The following is a 22,841-nucleotide window of genomic DNA, read 5'->3' on the forward strand; positions in this document are numbered from 1 at the left end:
TGACTCGGTACCAGTTCGGCCAGATCCCGTCCAGAACTGTTCACCGCTATCATTCGGGAAATAGGGGCGTATTATGGGCGTCATGCGGAATGACACATGGGCGTAGTTTCAAAGTGGGCAAAACGGGGCGGAAACATGGGCGGACACGGGGGAGTACACTTATGTTGGGGGGCGTACATTCGGAAACCACTCCGAATGCACGCGATCAAAAAGGGCAGAAATGTGCGGTGTCCACAAGTGTACTATTGCTTTGCGGACACCACTCGTTCATGCGCTAGGCGAACGTACGCCTAATGACTACAACCATTAACACCTGAACCCAATAGAATCTACTCCTTTACTCATTACTCACTAATAGGACGCTTGTCAGTGCTTTAATTGAAACCATTGCACTTCAATTGCTGTAAGGGTTAATGTGTGCAATGCATGTGTTAGGCATGCTTGTAAGGATATATTGGCATCTAACTGATTCCAATTCAAAATAAGAAGTTTTTTATGAGGATAGGTAATTGAATAAGTGGGTCATGTGATGTATAGCAGAAGATACTTCATAGTGGGTTGTTTGGCGTAAATACTCCGCTTACGTGCGGTAGCACCGCTTGGCTCCCGTTCGGATGCGGTATTCCCGAGCATACTCTGTAATACTCTGTAATACCGTGCCGAATCGGAGTGTTTCTCCCGCACACGCATGCTTTGTATGTCGTCCGTAAACACGCCCTGTTCTTAAAGAGTGAGTCCGTCCGAATGCGGAGGACACGTGGGCGTTTCTACGGACGATGGCCGCACGCGGCAAAACACCGTGGCGTGCGGACCGCACCGTAAGAATGCGGGAATATCCGCACCGATCAGAATAAGGGCCTAAGCACTGTAAGCCTAACCTGAGCATACTTGCTTCAAAAAATGAAGGGCATGGTGGGAACTAACATTTTTAGGGGTCTTTTTATGAAGAGTTGGATAAAGATAAAGAGGACGAAGATAAAGTACCAACCAATCAGCTCCTGTCATTTTTCAAACACAGCCTGTAACATGGCGGTTAAGAGCTGATTGGCTAGAACTTTATCTCCGTCCACTTTATCTCTTTCCAAGCCTTAGGCATTTTGTATGTTTGTATATGTAGTAATAACGTACTATATACTGTATGTGGTTTTCGGTCAGTTGAAATACCATCAGGCAGAATGCCAACAGCAACATCCTGATTGTCAGAGTACCGACGGTAAGTATTAGTGTTAGGGTTAGGTGTAAGGTTAGGCTGCGGGAGGGGATTGTTAGGGTTAAGCTGTGGGAGAGGCGGGTTAGGGTTAAGGTTAAAATGCTCACCGCGATCCATCAGGATTTTGACCATTAAGATGCTGCTGTCAGTATTCTGATTGTCAGGGTTTCAAATACCATCACTTTGTAATAATGTTGTATTCCAGGGGATTGCCTGCCTCTGGATTAGAATATGGTATACAATAGAATACCATGTGGTATTATGTAATGAACATCACACTTGTGTATGTTACTATTACTGTAAATTTATAACTTACTTTGGAAAAAGCAGGATTCGGTAAATGGCGCATATATAAAGACCAGAAAGCACTGCTCGGGGGAAGGCTTTACGTTGATTTTTTTTTGCTTTTAGTCTTTAACAAGCAGCTATTTTCCTAATACCATACTTGTCGAGAGGACACTGGATAAAGGGCATGAGTGTTTGTATAATTGGTGGTCAGACGAGAAATAAAGGCTTATGGGTCGGCTGCATTTATTAGTTTAGGGATATTTAATTCACAATGGTATGTTATAAATGCACGTGCTTCATACCTCTCCATTTTCTGGTGGATCTCCATTTCCAAACGTGCTGGTCACCACCAACACCAGAGTTTCATGCTCTAAATGTACAATGTCATACTCTTCCAACGACATCACCTGCAGTGGAAGTTATTTACTAACAAATATACCATGAAAACCTGATGAATTAATAAAACAACAACACACATTCGAGTGAATATTCCAGGGTTGCCTACCCTCCCGGAATGGCCAGGAGGCTCCCTAAAATCGGGTCCCCCACCCAGCCCCACAGAAAGGTGGGCAAACCCCCGGATATTCACATTAATATAAGGTATAAATGGGAATATTTATTAAAGCTTGGAGAGAGTTCAAGTACCAGCTAATCAGTTTCTAACTGTCATGTTACAGACTGTGATTGAAAAATGACAGGTGGAAGCTGATTGGTTGGTACTTTACCTTACAGGACAGACCTCTTGTTGCTCCATCCAATAGTATAGTACTCTTTCCTATCTTACAGGACAGCAATTTCAGCACTATCTTACAGGAGATGTACTAAAGAGATGTACTAACCCTAGGAGAGTGATAAAGGGGAGAGAGATAAAGTAAAAGCCAATCAGCCTCTACCTGCCATGTTACAGGCTGTATCTGGAAAAAAAAATGACAGCTTGGACTTGTTTGGTTGGTACTTTAACTGTCCACTTTATCACTGTCCATGTATATCTGCGCCTCAATCCTAAAGAACAGCCATTCAATTACAATAAAGCACTCTTCTTGCTAGATCTTGCAAGAGATCGGTCTCACACTAGTTACATATGTACATATTTCATATGTAGATCAAGGAACAACATAAATATACTGGGTGGTATTCAATGCTGCCGGCGAGGGGGTTTTATTTCCTCGCTGAAAACAAGCTATCCTGCCATCAAACCCCCTCACCGTCCCTCACCATATTCAATGTAAGGGACAAGTAAGGTGGCAACAATGAGTGAAGCAGGGCTGGATTAAGGAGGAGGGGCACAGGGGGTCAGTACCCCGGGCCCCCCTCTATCTAGGGGCCACCTGTGGTTGGCATGTATTTTTTAAAAGCTAAAGGTTTTTTTAGCTAAAGGATTTGTGCATGGGAGTGGGGTAGTGCTGCAGCTTCACCTGTCTGCCAATGTGACAATGATTAATGGTGCTGAGCATCAGGAGCCAGGGCACACTGACTGCACATTTGTGCAGTGCATTACTGGGAGTTGACTAAGGGGATTATTCTGGTTCACTCGCAAAGGCACAATCACTCTCTAATGGACAAAACCATATGCACTGCAGGTGGGGCTAAGTTAGATTTGGGTGGGGTTTGTACTTCAAACTGATATCTATATTGCAGTGTAAAAATAAAGCAGACAGTATTTACTTTGCACAGAATAATAAAACATCCACATCTAACTCTCTCTGCACATGTTACATCAGCCCCATCTGTCCCATGAGACTTTGCACATGAGGTCAGAGGCTGAGAGGCTTGTGCTGAGCTCTGCTTGGAGCTCATCATATGCTTCTAATGCCCATGGAGGACAGCAGCAGCGGCCTCGTCATGGGAGAGTTTTTTTATTAGAGGCAGTGCTGAGCCTGTCTGGGCTCCTACAGAGTAAGGTGCAGCGGGACAAACACAGGATTTTCATGTGGTATTTTATATATATTTATGTTTATATTAATCCCCTCCCCCCTGCAGTTACCCATTGACCAAGTTTCTTCCTTTTCTCTGTGTTTTGACAGTGTAATATTCTCCCGTGCAGTTTGCGGCCAGTAATGACAAGTGGGAGGGGGCCCCCCTGTCTAAAGTGACCCCGGGCCCCCCGAAGGCTTAATCCAGCACTGGAGTGAAGGAGAGGGAGTTGAATACACTGACCGCGAGCTATCGGCACTTCTTGCCGTCATTGAATATACCTCACTATGACTATTATATAAATAGGGGATGTTTATATTTACAAAAGATAATGGTTTTCTCCTGCACCGGAAAGCAATAAAAAAGTTGAATTCAGAAAAACAGCGTAACTTGATTTATCACACGATGAGTTGCCATCCCATAAATATGTAACAGATGTCCCAAAGATAAATATAATGAATGCTCAAAAAGACTGTTTTACTAGGCCAATGGTTCTTAAACTGTGGGTCCTGACCCCAAAGGGGATTGTGACCGTCATTGGTCCAAGAGGGTACATTTATTAAGATGGAATGTTGGCCATAATAACCAATCATATTCTATTTCTTATTTATTTAGCATCTTCTAAAAGATAATAGATAGAATCTAATTGGTTGCTATGCGCAACATCCAAGCTTCAATAGAACTCCCATTATAGTAAACGTGCCTTCACAATAGTGCTGTGCATGTGCAGCCTGCTGACCACGTATGTAGCAGCCATTCTGCAGTAATATGCTGGGATCCTGGTATCATTTTTATTGTGTGATGGGGTCCCAGAGCAAAATAGTGTGAGGACCCCCTGGCCTAGGCCAATATTAACAGAAGTATCCTGTGTTATGCACTAAAAAGAAAAAAAACCACACCGGATATTCCTCTACTTCACTAAGGATTCCTCTGTTACGATTGGCCTAGACCCTTGATGGCTAACCTTGACACTCCAGCTGTTGTTGAACTACACATACCAGCATGCTCTGCTTCAGTTTTGCTATTTTGGCCATATTAAATCTGATGCAGAGCATGCTGGGATTTGTAGTTCAACAACATCTGGAGTGTCAAGGTTAGCCATCAAGAGCCTAGACCAACAGTATTTTTGAGTATTCAACATATATTTTGACACCAACCATATATATTTTTGCATGCCTGTTGAGGTCAATGTAAGGACTTTATCTTAGTGGGCATTATGATTCTAATCTTACACAAAGCAATGTTAGGATTCTGTGCTAGAGCAGGATTAATGAAATGGTAAACTGCATTTCCCCAGTAATCCAAAGGCATTTTATTTCATTGAAATTTTTCGGTTACCAGTTTCCTGTACTTTTCTATGTGCAAATATTGTCAAAGGCCTAATATGCATCTCTATCGTGTTACACAAAAAACACAACAGACTGAAAGATATATGATAAGGTATTACCTTAGCATCAAAGGCATGCTTGAATATTTCACATAATGTTTTTGCATAGGATTCAGATTTCCCAGTCTCCGTTGCATACAGAATTGTAGCTTTTACTCTTTTTGCCATTGCTTGTCCCATTAATTTAGCTGAAAATTTGACTGCCCTGTGGGTGAAATATGGCAGATGTCATAATAAGAGCTACAGAAAGTAAAAATGCTTGTACTGTCATCTTCATAGAGACTGCCGAATGCTATACTCACTTGGCCAACTTTTTGAATCCAATGGCTCGTTTCTTAGTTGGAGTACCATTGACTCCTTTCCATATGTGAGTGTTCCAGGGATCAGGCTGTATGTGGACAAAGATCTGGTTAATGCTACTGCTCATGGTGTTATATGATAGATACAGGATAATGTACCATTTATGGCTTATATATGGAGGTTAGAAGCAATTTACTAATAAAAGCAAATACTGCAGGCTGTGAGTTTAAAATTCGCAGCCTTGCGAGTCCACCAAACCTTGTCCGGCAAAGGCCTGCCGCCCGTCCCCCCCCCCCCCCTTGCAGCAGCGTGTGTCCCCATGCAAAGCTGCGAATGGATGATTAACATAAACATCCATTTGCATGCTGCAGGGAACATGAATCAGATCTAAACCCTTGAGCAACGGGAGAACGTGGCCTTGTCTGATTCACATTTTTTTTGCATCATGTGGCTGAGAGCATGAGTTTATCTGGGGAACCGATGGCATCTGGATGCATTATGGGAAGAAGTCAAGCCGGCAGAGGCAGTATAGTGCTCTGGGTAATGTTCTGCTGGGAGACCTTTTGTCACAGCATTCATGTGAATGTTACGTTGTCACAAAGCATCTAACTAAACAGTGCTGCAGAACATGGAAACGTCTTCTTGGCACCGGTATTCTCTGATAGCAGTGGCCACTTCCAGCCAGATAATGTGCCCTGCCACACACCAAAAATTGTTACGCAATAGTTTGAGGAACATGACAAAGAGTTCAAGGTGTTGACTTGGCCTTCAATTCCCCAAATCTCAATCCCATCAATCATATGTGGGATTTGCTGGAGAAATAAGTATAAGCCATGGAGACTTCACCTAACAACTCTCAGTAATGAATTGATCTGTTGCTAATGTTTTGGGGTGGTATTCAAACCCTGCCGCTATTTCCGACGGGGGAAATAGTGGTGGCTGCCGATTCAAGTCAGTTAGGACAGCATTGAAAAGGAAGATCGACAGAGCGGGCAGTCATTAACAAGGCATCCCTCAGGGCTGCCAAACTCAGAGGCTAATACATTTGGCCTTGAAAGTTTGTCACATCACACTGCCCACATCAGCAAATGTCCTTGTATTCTGAAGGTGACATGAACTTTACTCAAGGTGGCAAGCCTTTTGTCACACCTTGGGAACTGAGCATAATACGGAGACACAGCTTAGCACTGTTATTTTAATATGCAAAACACAATACCTGATACTCAAAGGAAGGCGTGAGGCGATAATTAAGCATTTCTTGGTGAAATACAGGGGTAATACTTCCAGACATTGGAGGTACAATCCAAACCCAGTCAGCTGGACAGCCGCCTCGACACCGGTATTCATTTTCCATGTGTTTGATAAATGACTCTGTAGCGGAGTGATGATCTACAATTGTTATTTTATCACTCTGGGGAAAAAACAGAAGACAAATTATTGAAATGAAAAAAATAAAAATGCACTTATCCTATAATATATAAATCCATTATAATAAACGGGTAACACTGCAGCTCATCACTATGGGGGAATTTAAGTGCTGGACGCTGATATTACCGTTATGTTGTTTTGACAGGTTGGTACCTATAGTTTCTATTTGTGTGTTTATGTATATAAATATATATATATAAAAAATATAAATTACATTTATAATAAGGAACTTGTTGGACATGATAACTACAGCATAATAAATGTAAATGAAGCTGAATTGTGGATTTGTAGATGCATTGTTATAAGCACACCCTTACATACTGTATATCATCTATAGATACTACAATTTGCTCCTATCATCACTACAAAATGTAGTTTTAATGACCTACCTGAAAACTGTGCAGAACTGCAATGTTAATCTCCACCAGTGCTTGGTCTTTCCATAGTGAGGACATTTTTCTTGTGTCTAGATTCATTCGTTTGGCGACTTCCTGCAGGAAATATTATACTAAATGAGATCCATGACAAATGATTGCATGTTTAGAGAAATGTGCCTGGATTGTTTTAGCCCACTGTAACAAGCTGGACAATAGTATTAGCAATTATTCCATGATCACTTCAACTGAGCATCTGTGCATGTGAAATCCATTAACTGCAAGGCGGCACAGTACACTGATACTTGTTACTGTTACTGTTATCAGTCATGGATTTCACCTTTTATGTAAATCTCATCTGTCTAAAAATTATTCCATGGAAATAATCAATATTTTTTTTTTTCCAAATAATAACCCAAACATATTTTAAAATAAGTAACAAAACACTAGCATGTGGAAATACAGTACCTCTGGTGAGCAGAGGGTTACAATACATACATGAGACAGTACATATAGGGACTAGTCCATAGATTTTAGGGGCTTTGGAAGGGGGGAGGCTGGTGCCTCCGTTATGTGCGAATCAAGTAGAGCATGCGGTCCAGCCACTCCCATTGCAAAGTGTTATCTGTCACCTAGGCCATTGGTTCCCAAACTTTTTAAAATCACGGCACCCTAGAGAATCAGAATTTTTTTCACGGCCCCTAGTCCAAAAGTTTCTTATTCTGTAAATTGATTTGTATGTCATACATGGGTTTATTTATGGGTGAGGGACAGGATTAGCTTCTGTTTGTCCACATATTTTATTATTGGAAGCCCACCAGCAATGTTTATGCCTTTTACAATGACCATAAATATTTTCAATTGCCTCTAGACCGCTAATCCAAGGCACCCCTGTAAGTGTCCCGAGGCACCCCAGGGAGCCTAGGCACACAGTTTGGGAACCACTGACCTAGACAGTGAATGGCTGTCAAAATGCTGAAGGCTGGATGGCTTGGGCTATAACATTGCTTACAGACATTTACTGTATGGGTGGGTAGGGGCCTCATTGCATTGCTTTGCCTAGGGCCTACAATGCTGTTAATACAGCCCTGGAGTTGGATGCATTTCCAAAAGCAGTCACATTCCATAAATATTTACAGACTGCACACGTCACACACTGCATGATCCTCCTTGATGGGGGGCTCCGTCACTGGTGGCAACTATGTATGGCTGAAATGCTGTGTCTGTGAAATGGGAATTTCTAAGTGGGGGAAAAAAAAAGTCCCTTCTCACAGGAATGTTATAGTCTGTAGCCAGTTCTAAGAAGTAGAACCCTGCCTGAAGCATCCCAAGGACCCATTGGTGGCTCCACAAGATGCAGGGTACCTGCCTGGAACTTCATTAGATGCTGTGGGGCAGCTCTGCAGCAGTACTACAGGCTGCATGGTGCCATTCCAAGCACACTGAAAGTCATATGCAGGTGGCATGGGCCCACACACAAACCCCTAGTTACAGCCCCACAGGGAACTTCTTTGTGACAGATCTCCTGCACTTAGCCTGGGGCTGGTGCAAGACAGTGGGTGGTATAACCATGCAGTCGTATAGACTTGTACTGTATTAGCAGATGGTAGTAAATCTAGCTGCCACAGCTGTCCACAATTGCATCCAACTCAGCATCAGGCCCATACCACTTATCTTAATGTCACAAAATTGTTACAGCGCTACAGAAGCTGTTAGCTGCGCCGGAGAAAGCCGGCTCACCCTGCTTTCAGTGCGGGGTGAGCTGGCTCTGCTGCAGACAGACCAGCGCTGGATCCTGGGTTGGTAAGTATATTGGGGTAAAAGTGAGGTGTGTGTGTGAAATAAAGTTATACTTTTCTGTGTGTGCTTGTTTTCTTTTAACATTCTTTTTACAGGTGGACTACAAGTCCCAGCGGGCCCATTAATGCCCCGCATGCTGGGACTTGTGGTTCTCCAAGTCCCAGCATGCGGGGGAGGTCCGCTGGCACTTGCAGTTCTCCTGCATAAAGCAATGTTACGTATGTAAGATTTAACCATCAGGGGGGCTTCCACTGGCCACGGACGCCAGTGACAGCCCCGGGCTTCAGCCCTGGATGGGTGAAAACTGCTGGGGCCCTTTGTTGGGGGGGGTCCCCACTCCTCCAGGTGCCCCGTCCAAGGCTCACCAGCCACGGTGCTCATGTTTCGGCCGAGGGACCTTATATAAAAAGTGTCCCCTGGCTAAGGCATGACACCGCGGGCTGTTAGAGCCCGGTGCTGGTTTCAAAACACGGGGGAGCCCAAGATTTTTTGTCCCCCGTATTTTTAGAAGCAGGACCGGTCCAAGAGTCCGGGGCTGGTTTCAGAAATACGAGGGACCCCTATGCATTTTGTCCCCCGTACTTTTGGAACAAGATCCGGCTCAATGAGCTCGGGGCTGGTTATGCTCAGGAGGGGGGACCCCACGCCGTTTAAAAAAAAAAAATCACTTTAACACATTTTTTAGCACAGGACCATGCACAGATCTCAATGATCTGTGCATGGTTCTGGCCAATTCGCCTGTAAGAACCTGGTCTAAATGTTTGGTGATTTTTAGACACATTTTCCCGAATTCGCATCTCATTAAATATGCGAATTGTATACTTTTCAATGGGAAAACATCTGGATGCGAGATCCGTCGTGACTAAAAATCGCACTTTCAGAAAGTGCGATTTCGCAGCAAAATCCCAGGTTTTTTCACATTTTCGCATCTCATTAAATGTCACCCATTGTAGCAGATTTAATTAGTGATATTTTAGTTATCATGCGTTACGAGACTAAAGTATGGGTATCAAGATAATGCAAAAAAGAAAAGCACAACAAAAGAGGTAACTACAAAATTTTATTTTTGCACTCACAAGTTCCACGTCTGCGTTGGGTAATTTAAACCCATTTGGGATTTGTATAAGAGTATCCTTACAAAGACCTAAGGAACAATTAAGGTTGAAGTTGCCAAAAAAATATAATTAAAAAAGGGGCAGACTAAATGGGCCAAGAGGTTCTTATCTGCCATCAAATTCTATGTCTCTATGTAAGGAGATAATTGTGTTTAATTAGCATCAATTGTAATTACAACAAATTATGCTAATTAAACATGGGTCCAGTTACATTATGTGGGTCCAGTTACATTATGACATTACAGTATGTCATAATTGTAACTGGACCCACAGGAGATCCCATGAAAACATACATAACTTAAAAATACAGAAAAACATCAAACAAAAACAATAGAGCAAAACAAGTCAGTTAGACTAGAGCACAGACTCCAATGTTAATAGAAAAAAATGATAGCAATACAAAGCAAGAGGTATTCAGAGTACCCATGTTATCACCCATAAAAACTTCCACCTCAGGTCTGACTTATGTTGCATTTTTACAACCCCAGTCCAGCTTGTTTTGTGCAAGATATGATTTGTTTTGCAAGCACATTTACGTTGTATTACTTACAGCATCTTTTTTTTTTAAATAGAACAATGACAATGCCAGTTAAGGTCTATACACTCAAATGCAGAGATATGAAACTGAGATGGCAATAAACATAAATTAATAAGTGGACTTTTCTTAAAATGTATTCTAGACAGCAACCCATGTATCTACATTGTAATTAAGACTATACTGCATCTAACTTTAGTTACTGACATGCAGCAACATGTAAAATGTAATATGCAGACATCTAAAGCTACCAAAAGGTGGCGCTCTTTACCAGGCCACAGTACCTCCAGTATGTTATAGCGGGAATTATCACAGTAATCTCGAACTCCAATTTCAGTCCCCATGTACCATCCACTGAAAGGACATGCAGTAAACTCTAAGCCTCCGACTTCTAGCAGCAAGCTGGATACGGCCGGCAATCCATACCACTTCAGGTCCAAGTCTTTAAACCACTCAAATCTGAAGATAAAACAGAATATTATGTAGAGGTTAACCTGCAAATAATATCCCAAACAGCATAGTACTGTGGTGTATGTGTATGCATTTTGGGCCTGATTCTTGTTCACTTGCAAAAACAAATTCTGTCTCTAATGAACAAAACCATGTGCACTGCAGGTGGGGCAGATGTAACGTGTGCAGAGTGAGTTAGATTTGGGGGAGTTATTTTGTTTCTGTGCAGGGTAAATACTGGCTGCTTTATTTTTGCACTGTAATATAAATATCAGTTTGAAGTAAAAACCGCTCCCAAATCTAACTCTCTCTGCACATGTTACATCTGCCCCCCCCCCCGCAGTGCACATGGTTTTGTCCATTAGAGAGAGAATTTGCTTTTGCGAGTGAACCAGAATCAGGCCATTTGTCCATGTTTGTACATCTTGACTTTCTGAAGCTTCAATCACTGCTCAATGGCATCATTAATCAAATAACACAATTATGTTTGGTACCTTTGTCTGCGGGAGACTTGCCCACAGATCCAGGTGTCTGGGAGAACAACCCTATTTTTGGCAGCCTCCTGGGCATTGCAGAATAATAGGCAAGTATGTACTTAGGGCCAAATGTATCAAGCTTCAAAAAGTGATAAAGTGGAGAGTGATAAACCACCAGCCAATCACCTCCTACCTGTCATTTTTGAAACCCAGCCTATACCATGACAGTTAGGAACTGATTGGCTGGCTCTTTATCACTCTCCATTTTATCGCTATTTGAAACTTGATACATCTGGCCCTTACGGTGTGCAGCTGTGGTGCTCTTTCTAAATTATTAGCAATTTTTGAAGCAATTCCTTAACCGGAAAAAACATGCTGAGGAGCGCAATAGAACATATAATAAGGTACACAAAACAATTTTGTTTTCATGAGGCAATTGTGATATGTAGTAATATTGCGGCAAAATCAGCTGAACACATTAAACATAACAAATAATGTAACCTGCAATAATGTTGGCTGCGCCATCCATATTTATTTTGGTGACACTAACAGCCTGATTCAGGCTTGATCGGACGGGGCTGAATTCGGCCCCTTTTCCAATGGTGGGGGTCTGCACATGTGTGAGTATGCCCATGTGCAGACCCCCTGTGCGAACTCTCGCCAAGGTGTTCACACTGACGGGGGCAGCAGTGACCATCAAATGGTTTCTCTCCCCTTCGGCCGCAGGCACGGTTATGTGTTCTTGTACACATACCTTTGCATGATAGCGAGGGGATGTGGGTGGCAGGGGGAGGGGGCAGGCATTCGGCCGGGTGGTGGCCGGTGCTCAGCTCTTCGCTCAGCTGCCAGTAAACGCAGCCTAGCAAACAGGTCTGAATCAGGCCCTAAGGCTGACTGAGAGGAGAACAGATGGATGGTGGATGGAGCTACAGACATCCACATAGAAATAGGCCCACCATCAGAGCAGCATGATGATGATAAATTGTCCAGCTACTGTAGCCCCATGGTTGGCCAGAGCATTACATTTGTATTTCTATGTTCTCACAATTGTTTTTGTAATTTTACATATTTAGGGATATTGGGGCTGATAGTGTTATTGTGTACATGGCCACATAGGACTGGCCACACCAGCATAGCATTGGCCACACCCGCATAGCCCTAGCCACACCCACATAGCCCTGGTCACACCCACATAGCCCTGGTCACACCCACATAGCCCTGGCCACACCCACATATCACTGACCACACTCACATAGCAGTGGTCATACCCGCATTGCACTGGCCACACCCACATAGCCCTGGTCACAACCACATAGCCCTGGTCACACCCACATATCCCTGGCCACACCCACATAGCACTGACCACACTCACATAGCAGTGGTCACACCCGCATTGCACTGGCCACACCCGCATTGCACTGGCCACACCCACACAGCATTGGTCAAACCCATATAGCACTGGCCACACCTATATAGCACTGGCCACACCCGCACAGCACTGGCCACACCTGCATAGCACTGGCCACACCCGCACAGCACTGGTCACACCCACACAGCACTGGTCACACCCAAATGCTATGGTCACACCTGCACAGCACTGGCCACACCTGCATAGCACTGGCCACACCTGCATAGCACTGGCCATACCCGCACAGCACTGGTCACACCCACACAGCACTGGTCACACCCAAATGCTATGGTCACACCTGCATAGCACTGGCCACACCTGCATAGCACTGGCCATACCCGCACAGCACTGGTCACACCCACACAGCACTGGTCACACCCACACAGCACTGGTCACACCCACACAGCACTGGCATTACCTACACACAGCACTGGTCACAGCTCTTTGCTTCTCAGTATCATTTTCAGCCCTAGGCCCATGTGGCTGTTAATTCTTGATGTAGGGCATAATTCAGATTTTTTTTTTTTTTAAATTGGGTAAAACCATGCCGCACTGTTAGATTTAGGTGAGCTATTTTGTTTCTGTGCAGGGTAAATACTGGCTGTTTTATTTATACATTGCAATTTAGATTTCAGTTTAAACACACCCTACCCCAATCTAACTCTCTCATGTTACATCAGCCCCACCTGCAGTGTACATAGGTTTGCCCATTTATAGAACAAATTTGTACTGCAATCAGGTCTGAATTAGACCTCTAGGGTGACATTTAGGGGGAAATTTACTAAAGGAAATTTGTAAAAAATATGTGTATTTGTATCCAGAAATACACTTATTTTTGACATTTACTATCCCGAAAATATGGCAATTCATATTCGTATTGATAGCACATCAATACGAATACGAATTGCCGTATTTTCGGGATAGTAAATGTCAAAAATAAGTGTATTTCTGGATACAAATACACCTATTTTTTACAAATTTCCTTTAGTAAATTTCCCCCTTAATGAGATGCGATTTTTTCAGCAAAAACGGCGAAAATCGCACGTTTTTCCGAAATCGCATATTTGATGAGATGCGAAAAGCGTAAAAAAATGTGGATTTTGCCTTCTGAAGGTGCGATTTTAAGTAACGCCGGGACTTGCATCCACATGTTTTCCCATTATAAAGTATGCAAATCGCATATTTAATGAGATGCGAAAACGGGAAATTGTTACTAAAAATCGCCACACATGCAGACCAGGTTCTGACAGGCGAATTTGCCAGAACCATGCACAGATCATTGAGATCTGTGCATGGTCCTGTCTTCAAAAATGTGTAAAAGTTAAAATTTTAAATAAATATGGCGTGAGGTCCCCCCTCGTGAACAGGGTGAACTGGCTTCCTCCGGTGCTGCTAACAGCTTCTATAGTGCTGTCCCAGCGCTATAGAGGCTATTAGCGTGGTTGGCTTGATGCTTCTCCATGGAGACACATAGCTCAGCCCTGATTGGCTGAAAGCGTCTTTTCCTCAAATTCGCACATTTTCATGACTAAAAATCGCACATTTTCATGACTAAAAATCGCTCATTATGGCACCTATTTGCTCGGATTTTGCATTCCATTAAATATGCGTATTCTGTAAAAAAAAATGCGATTTTGAAAAGTGCGATAGGGTGCGATTTTGGAAAGTGACGAAAATATGCATCCTATTAAATGTCACCCGTAGTGTTGAACACAAGTATTGTTGTATGCTCTGTGCATGTCTCAAAGCTGAGAGCTGGAACTACAGGCAATGCTAAATTCTCTGCATTAATCACATATCTGAATGTGCCTGAAGGGATATAACGTGTGATAATGTTGCGTTTGAAGTACATACTGTAGGCTACGATTAGCAGTAATTTGTCAAAGAAGAGTTGACAGAATTGTGCAAAATAATGTCTGTATTCGGACAGATTTTCGCACAGAGGACAGGGCTTCTGTAAGTTTAGACTAATAATATGAAGCTAAGCAAACAGATGGGAGAGGTGAGGTCTGATAGCAGTGACAAGTTAAACTCAGCACATTGACACGTTTAGTTTTGTGTACGCAATGCAGACCGATCAACATAATCACAAAATGATACAGGTGGTGCAGGGCTTCCCTGGGTGTATAAGCAGGAATACCATTCACAAGCCAGTTTTCTCAAGGAGTGGAGGAGGAGCAGCAACAGGAAAAGGACTGCACAAATTAGTCCATAGGCAAACGCAGGGGGGTTTCTGGTTGCTCGGAAACCTCCCTCCTCTTGGCAAGTGCCTTAAATTATGACAATAGCACTGGTATATAATATGATCAGTAGAGCTGCCACCACCTCATGCAGTGTAAGGGACAGAGTAGAGCTGCTGCACATGCCCAGTGTACCAGCTTCTTCTACCATACCACATGGATTTGAGCCCTCAGAAATCGCAATAGACCAGAGAGTGGGCCGGATTCTCTAAGCTTCAAATGTGATAAAATGGAGAGTGATAAACAGCCAGCCAATCAGCTCCTACCTGCCATGTCACAGACTGTGTTTGAAAAATGTCAGGCAGGAGCTGATTGGCTGGCTCGTTATCACTCTCTATTTTATCACTTTTGAAGCTTAGAGAATCTGGCCCAGTAGCTGCTATCAGGAAGGGCCCGGCTGTGGTATGGGGCTCCGACAGTGGGGATTCCGACAGTCAGTATCCCAACATCGGGATCCCAACTGCCGGTGCTCCGACAGGGGGGCGAGCGCAAAGAAGCCCCTTGTGGGTTCACTGCACTTGCCACGCTGCGGGCCCGGTGGCTCACGATGCTCGCCACAGGTTTTATTTTCCTTTATGGGGGTCGTGGACCCCACAAGAGAGAATAGCCCCTGTGAGTTGGGATCCCCCCTGTCGGACCACCGACAGTTGGGGTCCCAACGTCAGAATACTGACTGTCGGGATCCCCACTGTCGGAGCGTCATCCGGGACCCATCAGAAAGAGACAGGAGCCTTACTATGAAGTAAATGATTTTGAACTTAGAAAGTGCAGTACTGGTTCTATAATGTTTGTGTATTTATTTATTATGATATGTTTAACCTTTTCCTGACCACTTATCCTTATAAATGTTTGAAACAGCCTATACCAGTGGTTCCCAAACTTTTTTATATCACGGCACCCTAGAGTATCAGAATATTTTTCACGGCACCCCTAGGTGCAAAGTTTGTTATCAAGAATTTCACAAAAACAATATTAAATTAAATATATTGTGCTTATATGTCATGCTTTGGTCCAGTTATGTGGTGAGACAAATATTAACTTCTGCTTATCCACATATTTTCTAATTAGAAGCCACAAGCACTGTTTTTGCCTATTACATGGACCACAAACAATTTGAATTGGTTCTGGACCACCACCCTGAGGCACCCCTGCAAGTACTCCAAGGCACCCCAGGGAGCCACGGCACACAGTTTGGGAACCACTGGCCTATACTATAGACCATCTGTACTGTTAAATATGAATACTCTATTTCATACAGTATCCAGTGTATAAAAATATTTTTAGAGCTGATACCACTCTCCCAGACTCCCTTACTTACTCCAAAGTGCTGCAGAGTAGAGTGGGAGATTTCGGATTACATTTGGAAACCCCTCTAAAATCCTGCGTTTGCCACTGAGTGCAGCGTTAATATCTATTTATTATTTATTATACCTATAACCTCTACTGCAATACTGATATTCCCAATTTAATTGTAAAACTCACGAATACAGTATAATAAAAATGACATTAATACTGTCTCATTTTTGTGACCAGCGTAAATGTATACTATAATGTACAATAGATTGTATATTATAACCTACATAATACATGAGCCATAACAAGCACAAAATTGGGTAACATACTTAGGGTGCCGAATCTGGACCTCCATAATCATTTCTGGTGGGATCTCAAAAAGTTCAGGGTCATTGCCCTCCGCTTGGAGAACAAGAGGGAGGACATCGAAACGACCTCTTGGTGCTTTCCAGCCTTGCTGCATGCAAATCTGCCAACAGAGATAATCCCTAGTGATACATCTATATAACAGGACACAAGCTAAGCATTCCACATCTAGGTGCCATATGTAATGATATATATATATTTATGCACATAAGAATCAGTAGTGAAACCCATGGGTAAATTGGGAAGAAAAGCTTAATTTCTCTTAAATTGTTGTATTTTTGATACAAGATATACATTTTGTTTATTGCTTTTGTTAAAATCTAATGAATCATTATACCCCTTTCACACTGCAGCTCTTAACAGATATTTAGCCGATTTTTTTGCCTTTTAAAACGGTTAGAGCTGCAGTGTGAAAGCTCCAGTCTGCATTTACAGATTACAAATAACCAGTATTTGTAACCGAGTTCAGAGTCCTATGCGGTTCAGAGCCGTTTTTTTATGCAGTGTGAACGGCTCTGAACCGGTATATAGGACTTAGACAGTAGCTATGAGAGTACAGTGCATATGTAATGAGCCACTCATTACATATGTGCATATGTAATGAGCGCAGTGCATATGTAATGAGCGGCTCATTCATATACACTACGTTACTACATATGCGCATATGTAATGATTGGCTCATTACATATGCACTACGCTGTCTTATAGCTACTGTCTGTCCTGCTTTCACACTGCAAACCTGCTTGAGACCCGGTATTTATGTGCAGTGTGAAAGGGGTTTAAAACGGTAATATACCATTTTAAATGCCGTTTCAAAATACCGGGTCTCAAACATTTAGGCAATGTGAAAGCAGCATTAGTTTAGTAACCCCTACTACACAAAAACAAATTTTTTGGGTTGTAAACTATATGTTAAGATCTCCTGACCCAGTTTCTCATCATTTATCCTCGTATGACTGGTATCATGCAGTCATTTATCCCAAGTACCGCCTACAGTGTTTATACGTATTCCAAATATTCTTCATTGTCTATTAATGTCAGCCAAATAGCACTTCATTTCTTGAAATATTTAAATTTTTATGAGGTTGTATTTATTACTTTTGTGCTAAATTACTATTTTGAGTTTAATTTAATAAACGGTAGTACGCATTGAACCTTTCATATGTACTCTTGTTTCAAATCATGAGAAACGCTTATCTAGACAAACCAACTCTGACATCTGCGCTACACATGTCATCACCTCAGTCAGCTCTACATTAGCAGGGTCACCAAGAACCGAGCCATCAGGCTGCTTGTATCCTGCGTAACGGATGAGCTGCGTGTTCCAGATCCTGAAGTCATGTTTCCCATCAGTCCTTTGGGGGAAGATAGTGATCGCTGATCTGTGAAGAGACATCAGTAAAACACCCGTTAGACACTTTTACAGGGGACTGAGGGGAATTACTGTGTACAGCAGAACTTGTATACGCAGAACATAAGGTTACATTTATGAAAAGTTTTCCTGGTACTTGTGTACAATCACAGCTCCCACGATGTCCATCGCATAGCAAAAAATCGCATGCGATCGCATCGCATGCGATCGCATGCGATCGCATGCTATTTTTAACAGAAATGCATTGAAATTAGTATCAAACATGTTCAATGGCCCCCAAATGTCATTTTTGAGGGTGTACCACCCCCACTATCAACGTGAACCCGAAGCGTGGCGAGCGCAGCGAGCCCGCGAGGGGCGGCGGTACGCATCCTACGACCCTTTCATACCCCCACTATCCACGTCGGCGTGGAGTTGAGAATAGAAAGTGTGGCGAGCGCAGCGAGCCACCGAGCTCGAAGCGTGGCGAGCGTAGCGAGCCCCTCCAGGGGACACGGATACCTTCACAGGTATACGCGTCCCCTCGCGGGCTTCACAGGTGCCCGCGTCCCCTCGCGGGCTTCACAGGTGTCCGCGTCCCCTCGCGGGCTTCACAGGTATACGCGTCCCCTCGCGGGCTTCACAGGTATACGCGTCCCCTCGCGGGCTTCACAGGTATACGCGTCCCCTCGCGGGCTTCACAGGTGTCCGCGTCCCCTCGCGGGGCTCGCTGCGCTCGCCACGCTTCGGGCTCGGTGGCTCACTGCGCTCGCCACACTTTCTATTCTCAACTCCATGCCGACGTGGATAGTGGGGGTATGAAAAGGTCGTAGGACGCGTACCGCTGCGCTCGCCACGCTTCGGGTTCGCGTTGATAGTGGGGGTGGTACAGCCTCAAAAATGACATTTGGGGGCCATTGAACATGTTTGATACTCATTTCAATGCATTTGGATGCATTTCTGTTAAAAATCGCATGCGATCGCATGCCATCGCATGCTACTACATATGGCATGCGATAGCATGCGATGGGAGCCGTGAAAGTACACAAGTACCGTTTTCCTCATGTAATTGTTAGGCATATGTAGTACTACAATGACAGGCAGATGATTGCTGTCATTGTGTAACCATTTTGTACTGAAGATAGGATTTCTGCTTCCCATATGTGAACATTGCGTAGTCTCACCTGAGGTAACATTGCGTAGTCTCACCTGAGGTTGCCTTTGTTGGTGGCATACTTGATGTGATTGCAGATGTAATTGTACATTCCATGAGCGGTGGTGCAGTCTCGAGCATCAAAGACCTGGACAATATTAAGGAAATATAAGATGTGTCATTTCAGTTTTCCATAGTGTCAAATAAATCTCTTATATAAGCAATCCAGGAATCTAGACTCAATATGGTATATTATGTAAAGTTTTCATTCATATACGATGGAAAATGTTATTTAGAGACTTTACAGGGTTAGGTCTTGAAGATGACAACAGGAAATAACTGTTATCTGTTTTCTCCATGGAGCTTAAAACTGTGTTCTAATAGCTAGTGTAAACTGCATTATACAACATGACAAAGCCATGTAAATTAAGTTTGCTTTAATACAGTGTATCACTGTCGATAACAGGTTTTCCTTGAAACGCAGCTGCCTTTTTTGTCTACAGGGACAGGAAACACTTTAGCCATGACCGAAGCACACTGTTAGAGAACCTGGCATTTAGTCAGGACCTCGCATCATGTCAGCTGCATGACATTAATCTTAGGATATTAAGTCTAGTTACTAAGCCTTAGAGAGAGATAAAGACTAGCGAATGAAGGTCAAATACCAGCCAATCAGCTCCTTACTGCTGTATTACAGGCCGGGTTTATAAATGACAATTGGGAGCTATTTGATTGGTACTTTATCTCTGTCCACTTTATCTTTCTCCAGGTTTAGAAAATACTGTAGACCCCATTATATACTAAGTACTGATAAACATACGTATGGCGCTGTTTTAGCCAAACACATCAAAAGGATATATAGGCATATGCAGTATAATGATACATTGATATACCCTGCGGTGATAAGGTGGATAATAAGATCAATATAGTGTATATGTCCTCCTTGAGGTTGTTAAGACTGAATTGTACCTCCATGGTTAAGTTCAATCAGATAGGCCCTAGGGGATTAAATATCGTGGTAACAATACTTTTATCAGAGCAAAGGTTTTAAATTTATTATCTGGTCTTGGCATAGACCTTCTTTGTCCGGCATGCTACGGATGTAGTGAGCCGCTTACCACAGGGAATAAGCCAAGCAGGACATCCGGAACGCTCTCCTGTGGCGCTGGCTGGGTCTCTTTGCTGTAGAACTGGCGGCTTATACTCTGGCAGGAGCTTCACCGATTGCCTGGGTCTTTGAATGTAGGGAGCGCTGACAGCTATACACCAATGGATGCAATAAAGAACGGTGTGCAGAGGTGCTGATGGTAACGGCCAGTTCTTAGCATGGCATTAGCAGGTGTCCGGGATTTCTTTGCATAGCATGTTCCCACAAATACTAATACGCTATTCACAGGGTCAAAAGGCTCAGTCCAGGTAGACTCTAAGTCGTTTCCTCCCCAACGAGGACTTTATCAAAGATTATGCATCAAATAAATACACGTTTATATTGTGATCCCTTCTGATTGAAAACCGTTAAGCTTAGCAGAAAACGTCACCAGAAACTAAGGATGTAGAAAAAAGTGTAGTGTTCCGTTTTAATCTGATATACTTCTATATAGACTGGCACTACTGTGCATATATGACCAGTGGTGGCTCAAGAGATGGAGATGCAACAGAGTTCATAATTCAAATAGGGGAGCCTTACCAACTGCTGAGTCATTAGCAGTTGGTAGGTCTCCCCTATTTGAATTATGAACTCTGCTGCAGCCCCACCTCTTGGGCCACCACTGCATATTACCTCTACACCATACAAATATAATGATGAAACTCTAGTGACTACCCATTATAAGTACTTGCCATTGCTGATTCTAGTCTCCAATCTTTCTGATTCTGTACATTTGGGAACCTCTGTGTGTACTGTACAACACTATGAAAGAATCAGTTAAGAATAATGTTATGATGGTACAATGTACAAAGTGTGGTAGGTGTTAGTGGCCACAGTCAAGGCTGTCCAGCAATGCGCACCCCAGGCGAAATGCATGCTTAGTGACTTATATGCGGGGAGGCGTGCATATACGGCGGGAGGTGCTCTGGTTGGTGGGTGCATGGGTGTGGGTTGTTAGGTCTACACCAACTAGGTCGACAAGCATTGGGTCGACACCACTAGGTTGACAGACAGCAATTATTGGACTAGATTGCATCTCATGCAATGCGATTTGCATGCAATGTGATCTAGTTCAAAGAGTATGTGCAGCACATACTTTTTGAAATGTGCAATGAAATGTGCGCCAGAGTGTACATCTCATCGCACACAGCAATTGTACCATGTATGGGTACCTTCAGTACTTGCTGCAGCTTATTCCATCTACTGCAAAACTTTTGGTTGCATTTATTTTATATGTCTGATTTTATCCTGCTGCATTGTTGCATTAGTTGCTTATACCATCTTATTGCATTGTTGCATTTAGTTTTCGGTTGTGATTCTGTCTATTTAATGCTGCTTATAACACCTGTCTGCATTGTTGCTTTATGTATTATTTGTGTCACCTTATTTGCATTGCTGCATCCTCCCCTGTGTACACTGTCCATGGAGACTCTCAGTCTCTTTCATGTTTAAAGTCTGGGCCCTGCACATTAGTTCTTTAAGTAGGGAATCATCCCGGAGGTATTGCCTTTCCAATCTGCTCTGTTTGCCACTACAGTCCAGTCGTATTCAGGTTTGTGGATTAGCTCTCAGTATTTTTTTACTTAGTCACTTCATTCTGTGTCTACTTCTCCATGTCCGTTGGCGGTCTCTTGCCTATTGATATGTGGATCCCTACTTCCTGGAGGTAAAGTTCAGGCGGCATCTCAAGTACCGGTGCTGTCTGCACTAAGGAAACAATGGTGGCTGTTATTGGTAAAGGCCATCCAGTAGATTGGGTTAGATAAGGATTCAAAAAATAATGCAAGAGTTCCCTAACAGTAGGTATATGTTGGAGGTAAATCCCACTTGTTTTGTGCTCACAATTCTATGAGCACTTTGTAGATTTCCTTTTATAAATGACCTGTGACCCCACATGGATAGTATACATATGTCAGCTGGTGTAAAATAGTTAAGCACAGAAAATAGCCTTACCTGCAGCTTGGACCACTGGATTCTCCCCACACATCGTGCTGCATTGCGCCAGGCATGTTTAGCTCCATATATAAGCTCAGTGTCTCGAAGCTGATACGTATCTGTGGCTTCAATCTCATTTTTCACTTCTTCCAGTCGTTCTAAGTGAGCTTTGGAGCCAAATCTTTAAGAAAACAAAATAGACAATGATAAAGAAAATAGTGCAATGATCCAAAAGTTTGGCCTAAATTTCATGAAACTTATGAAACTCAAAACAATTATCATGAATTATTTAACATGCTTTTATTTATAAATGACAAAACAATAGAGGCCAGCTTCTATGTCTATAACAGTGGTTCTCAAACTGTGGGTCCTGACCCCAAAGTGGGTCCAGACCTTCTCAGCATGGGGTCGCAACTCCATGTTGCTGACCATCAGGCTGATGACTTTCTCTAATCTCAGTCAGGGATTCAAGGAGTCTGAAAAATCTGTTGAGTTGTCTGTTATTTTAGACTCCTCCCATCATTTTGCGCCTCCACCATGCTGCCATGTATGTGCTGTCTGCTGACTGCACATGTGATGTGATGACCTTCTGCATCAACTTGCTGGGGTCCTGTCATTAATTTTATTTTCTGATGGGGTCCCACAGCAAAATAGTTTGAGGACCCCTGGTC

At 43.1% G+C, this 22,841-nt stretch overlaps 1 protein-coding gene across 8 annotated transcripts in view; it reads right to left on the reverse strand.

Annotated features, from left to right (window-relative positions):
- Positions 1-22,841, reverse strand: part of NOS1 (nitric oxide synthase 1) — a 290,226-nt gene that overhangs the window by 40,719 nt on the left and 226,666 nt on the right. For all 8 annotated transcript variants that reach the window (XM_083151464.1, XM_083151463.1, XM_083151458.1 and 5 more), the window contains exons 6-15: positions 22,189-22,351; positions 19,145-19,236; positions 17,825-17,966; positions 16,548-16,687; positions 10,636-10,810; positions 6,917-7,018; positions 6,316-6,510; positions 5,102-5,187; positions 4,860-5,004; positions 1,801-1,905 (exon numbers count right to left, since the gene is read on the reverse strand). In XM_083151464.1, the coding sequence (XP_083007590.1) occupies positions 1,801-1,905; positions 4,860-5,004; positions 5,102-5,187; positions 6,316-6,510; positions 6,917-7,018; positions 10,636-10,810; positions 16,548-16,687; positions 17,825-17,966; positions 19,145-19,236; positions 22,189-22,351 (1,345 nt within the window). The remainder of the gene's footprint in view (positions 1-1,800; positions 1,906-4,859; positions 5,005-5,101; positions 5,188-6,315; positions 6,511-6,916; positions 7,019-10,635; positions 10,811-16,547; positions 16,688-17,824; positions 17,967-19,144; positions 19,237-22,188; positions 22,352-22,841) is intronic.

This window comes from Crinia signifera, chromosome 1, assembly GCF_055691185.1.
Source record: "Crinia signifera chromosome 1, ASM5569118v1, whole genome shotgun sequence".
Classification (NCBI taxonomy): domain Eukaryota; kingdom Metazoa; phylum Chordata; class Amphibia; order Anura; family Myobatrachidae; genus Crinia; species Crinia signifera.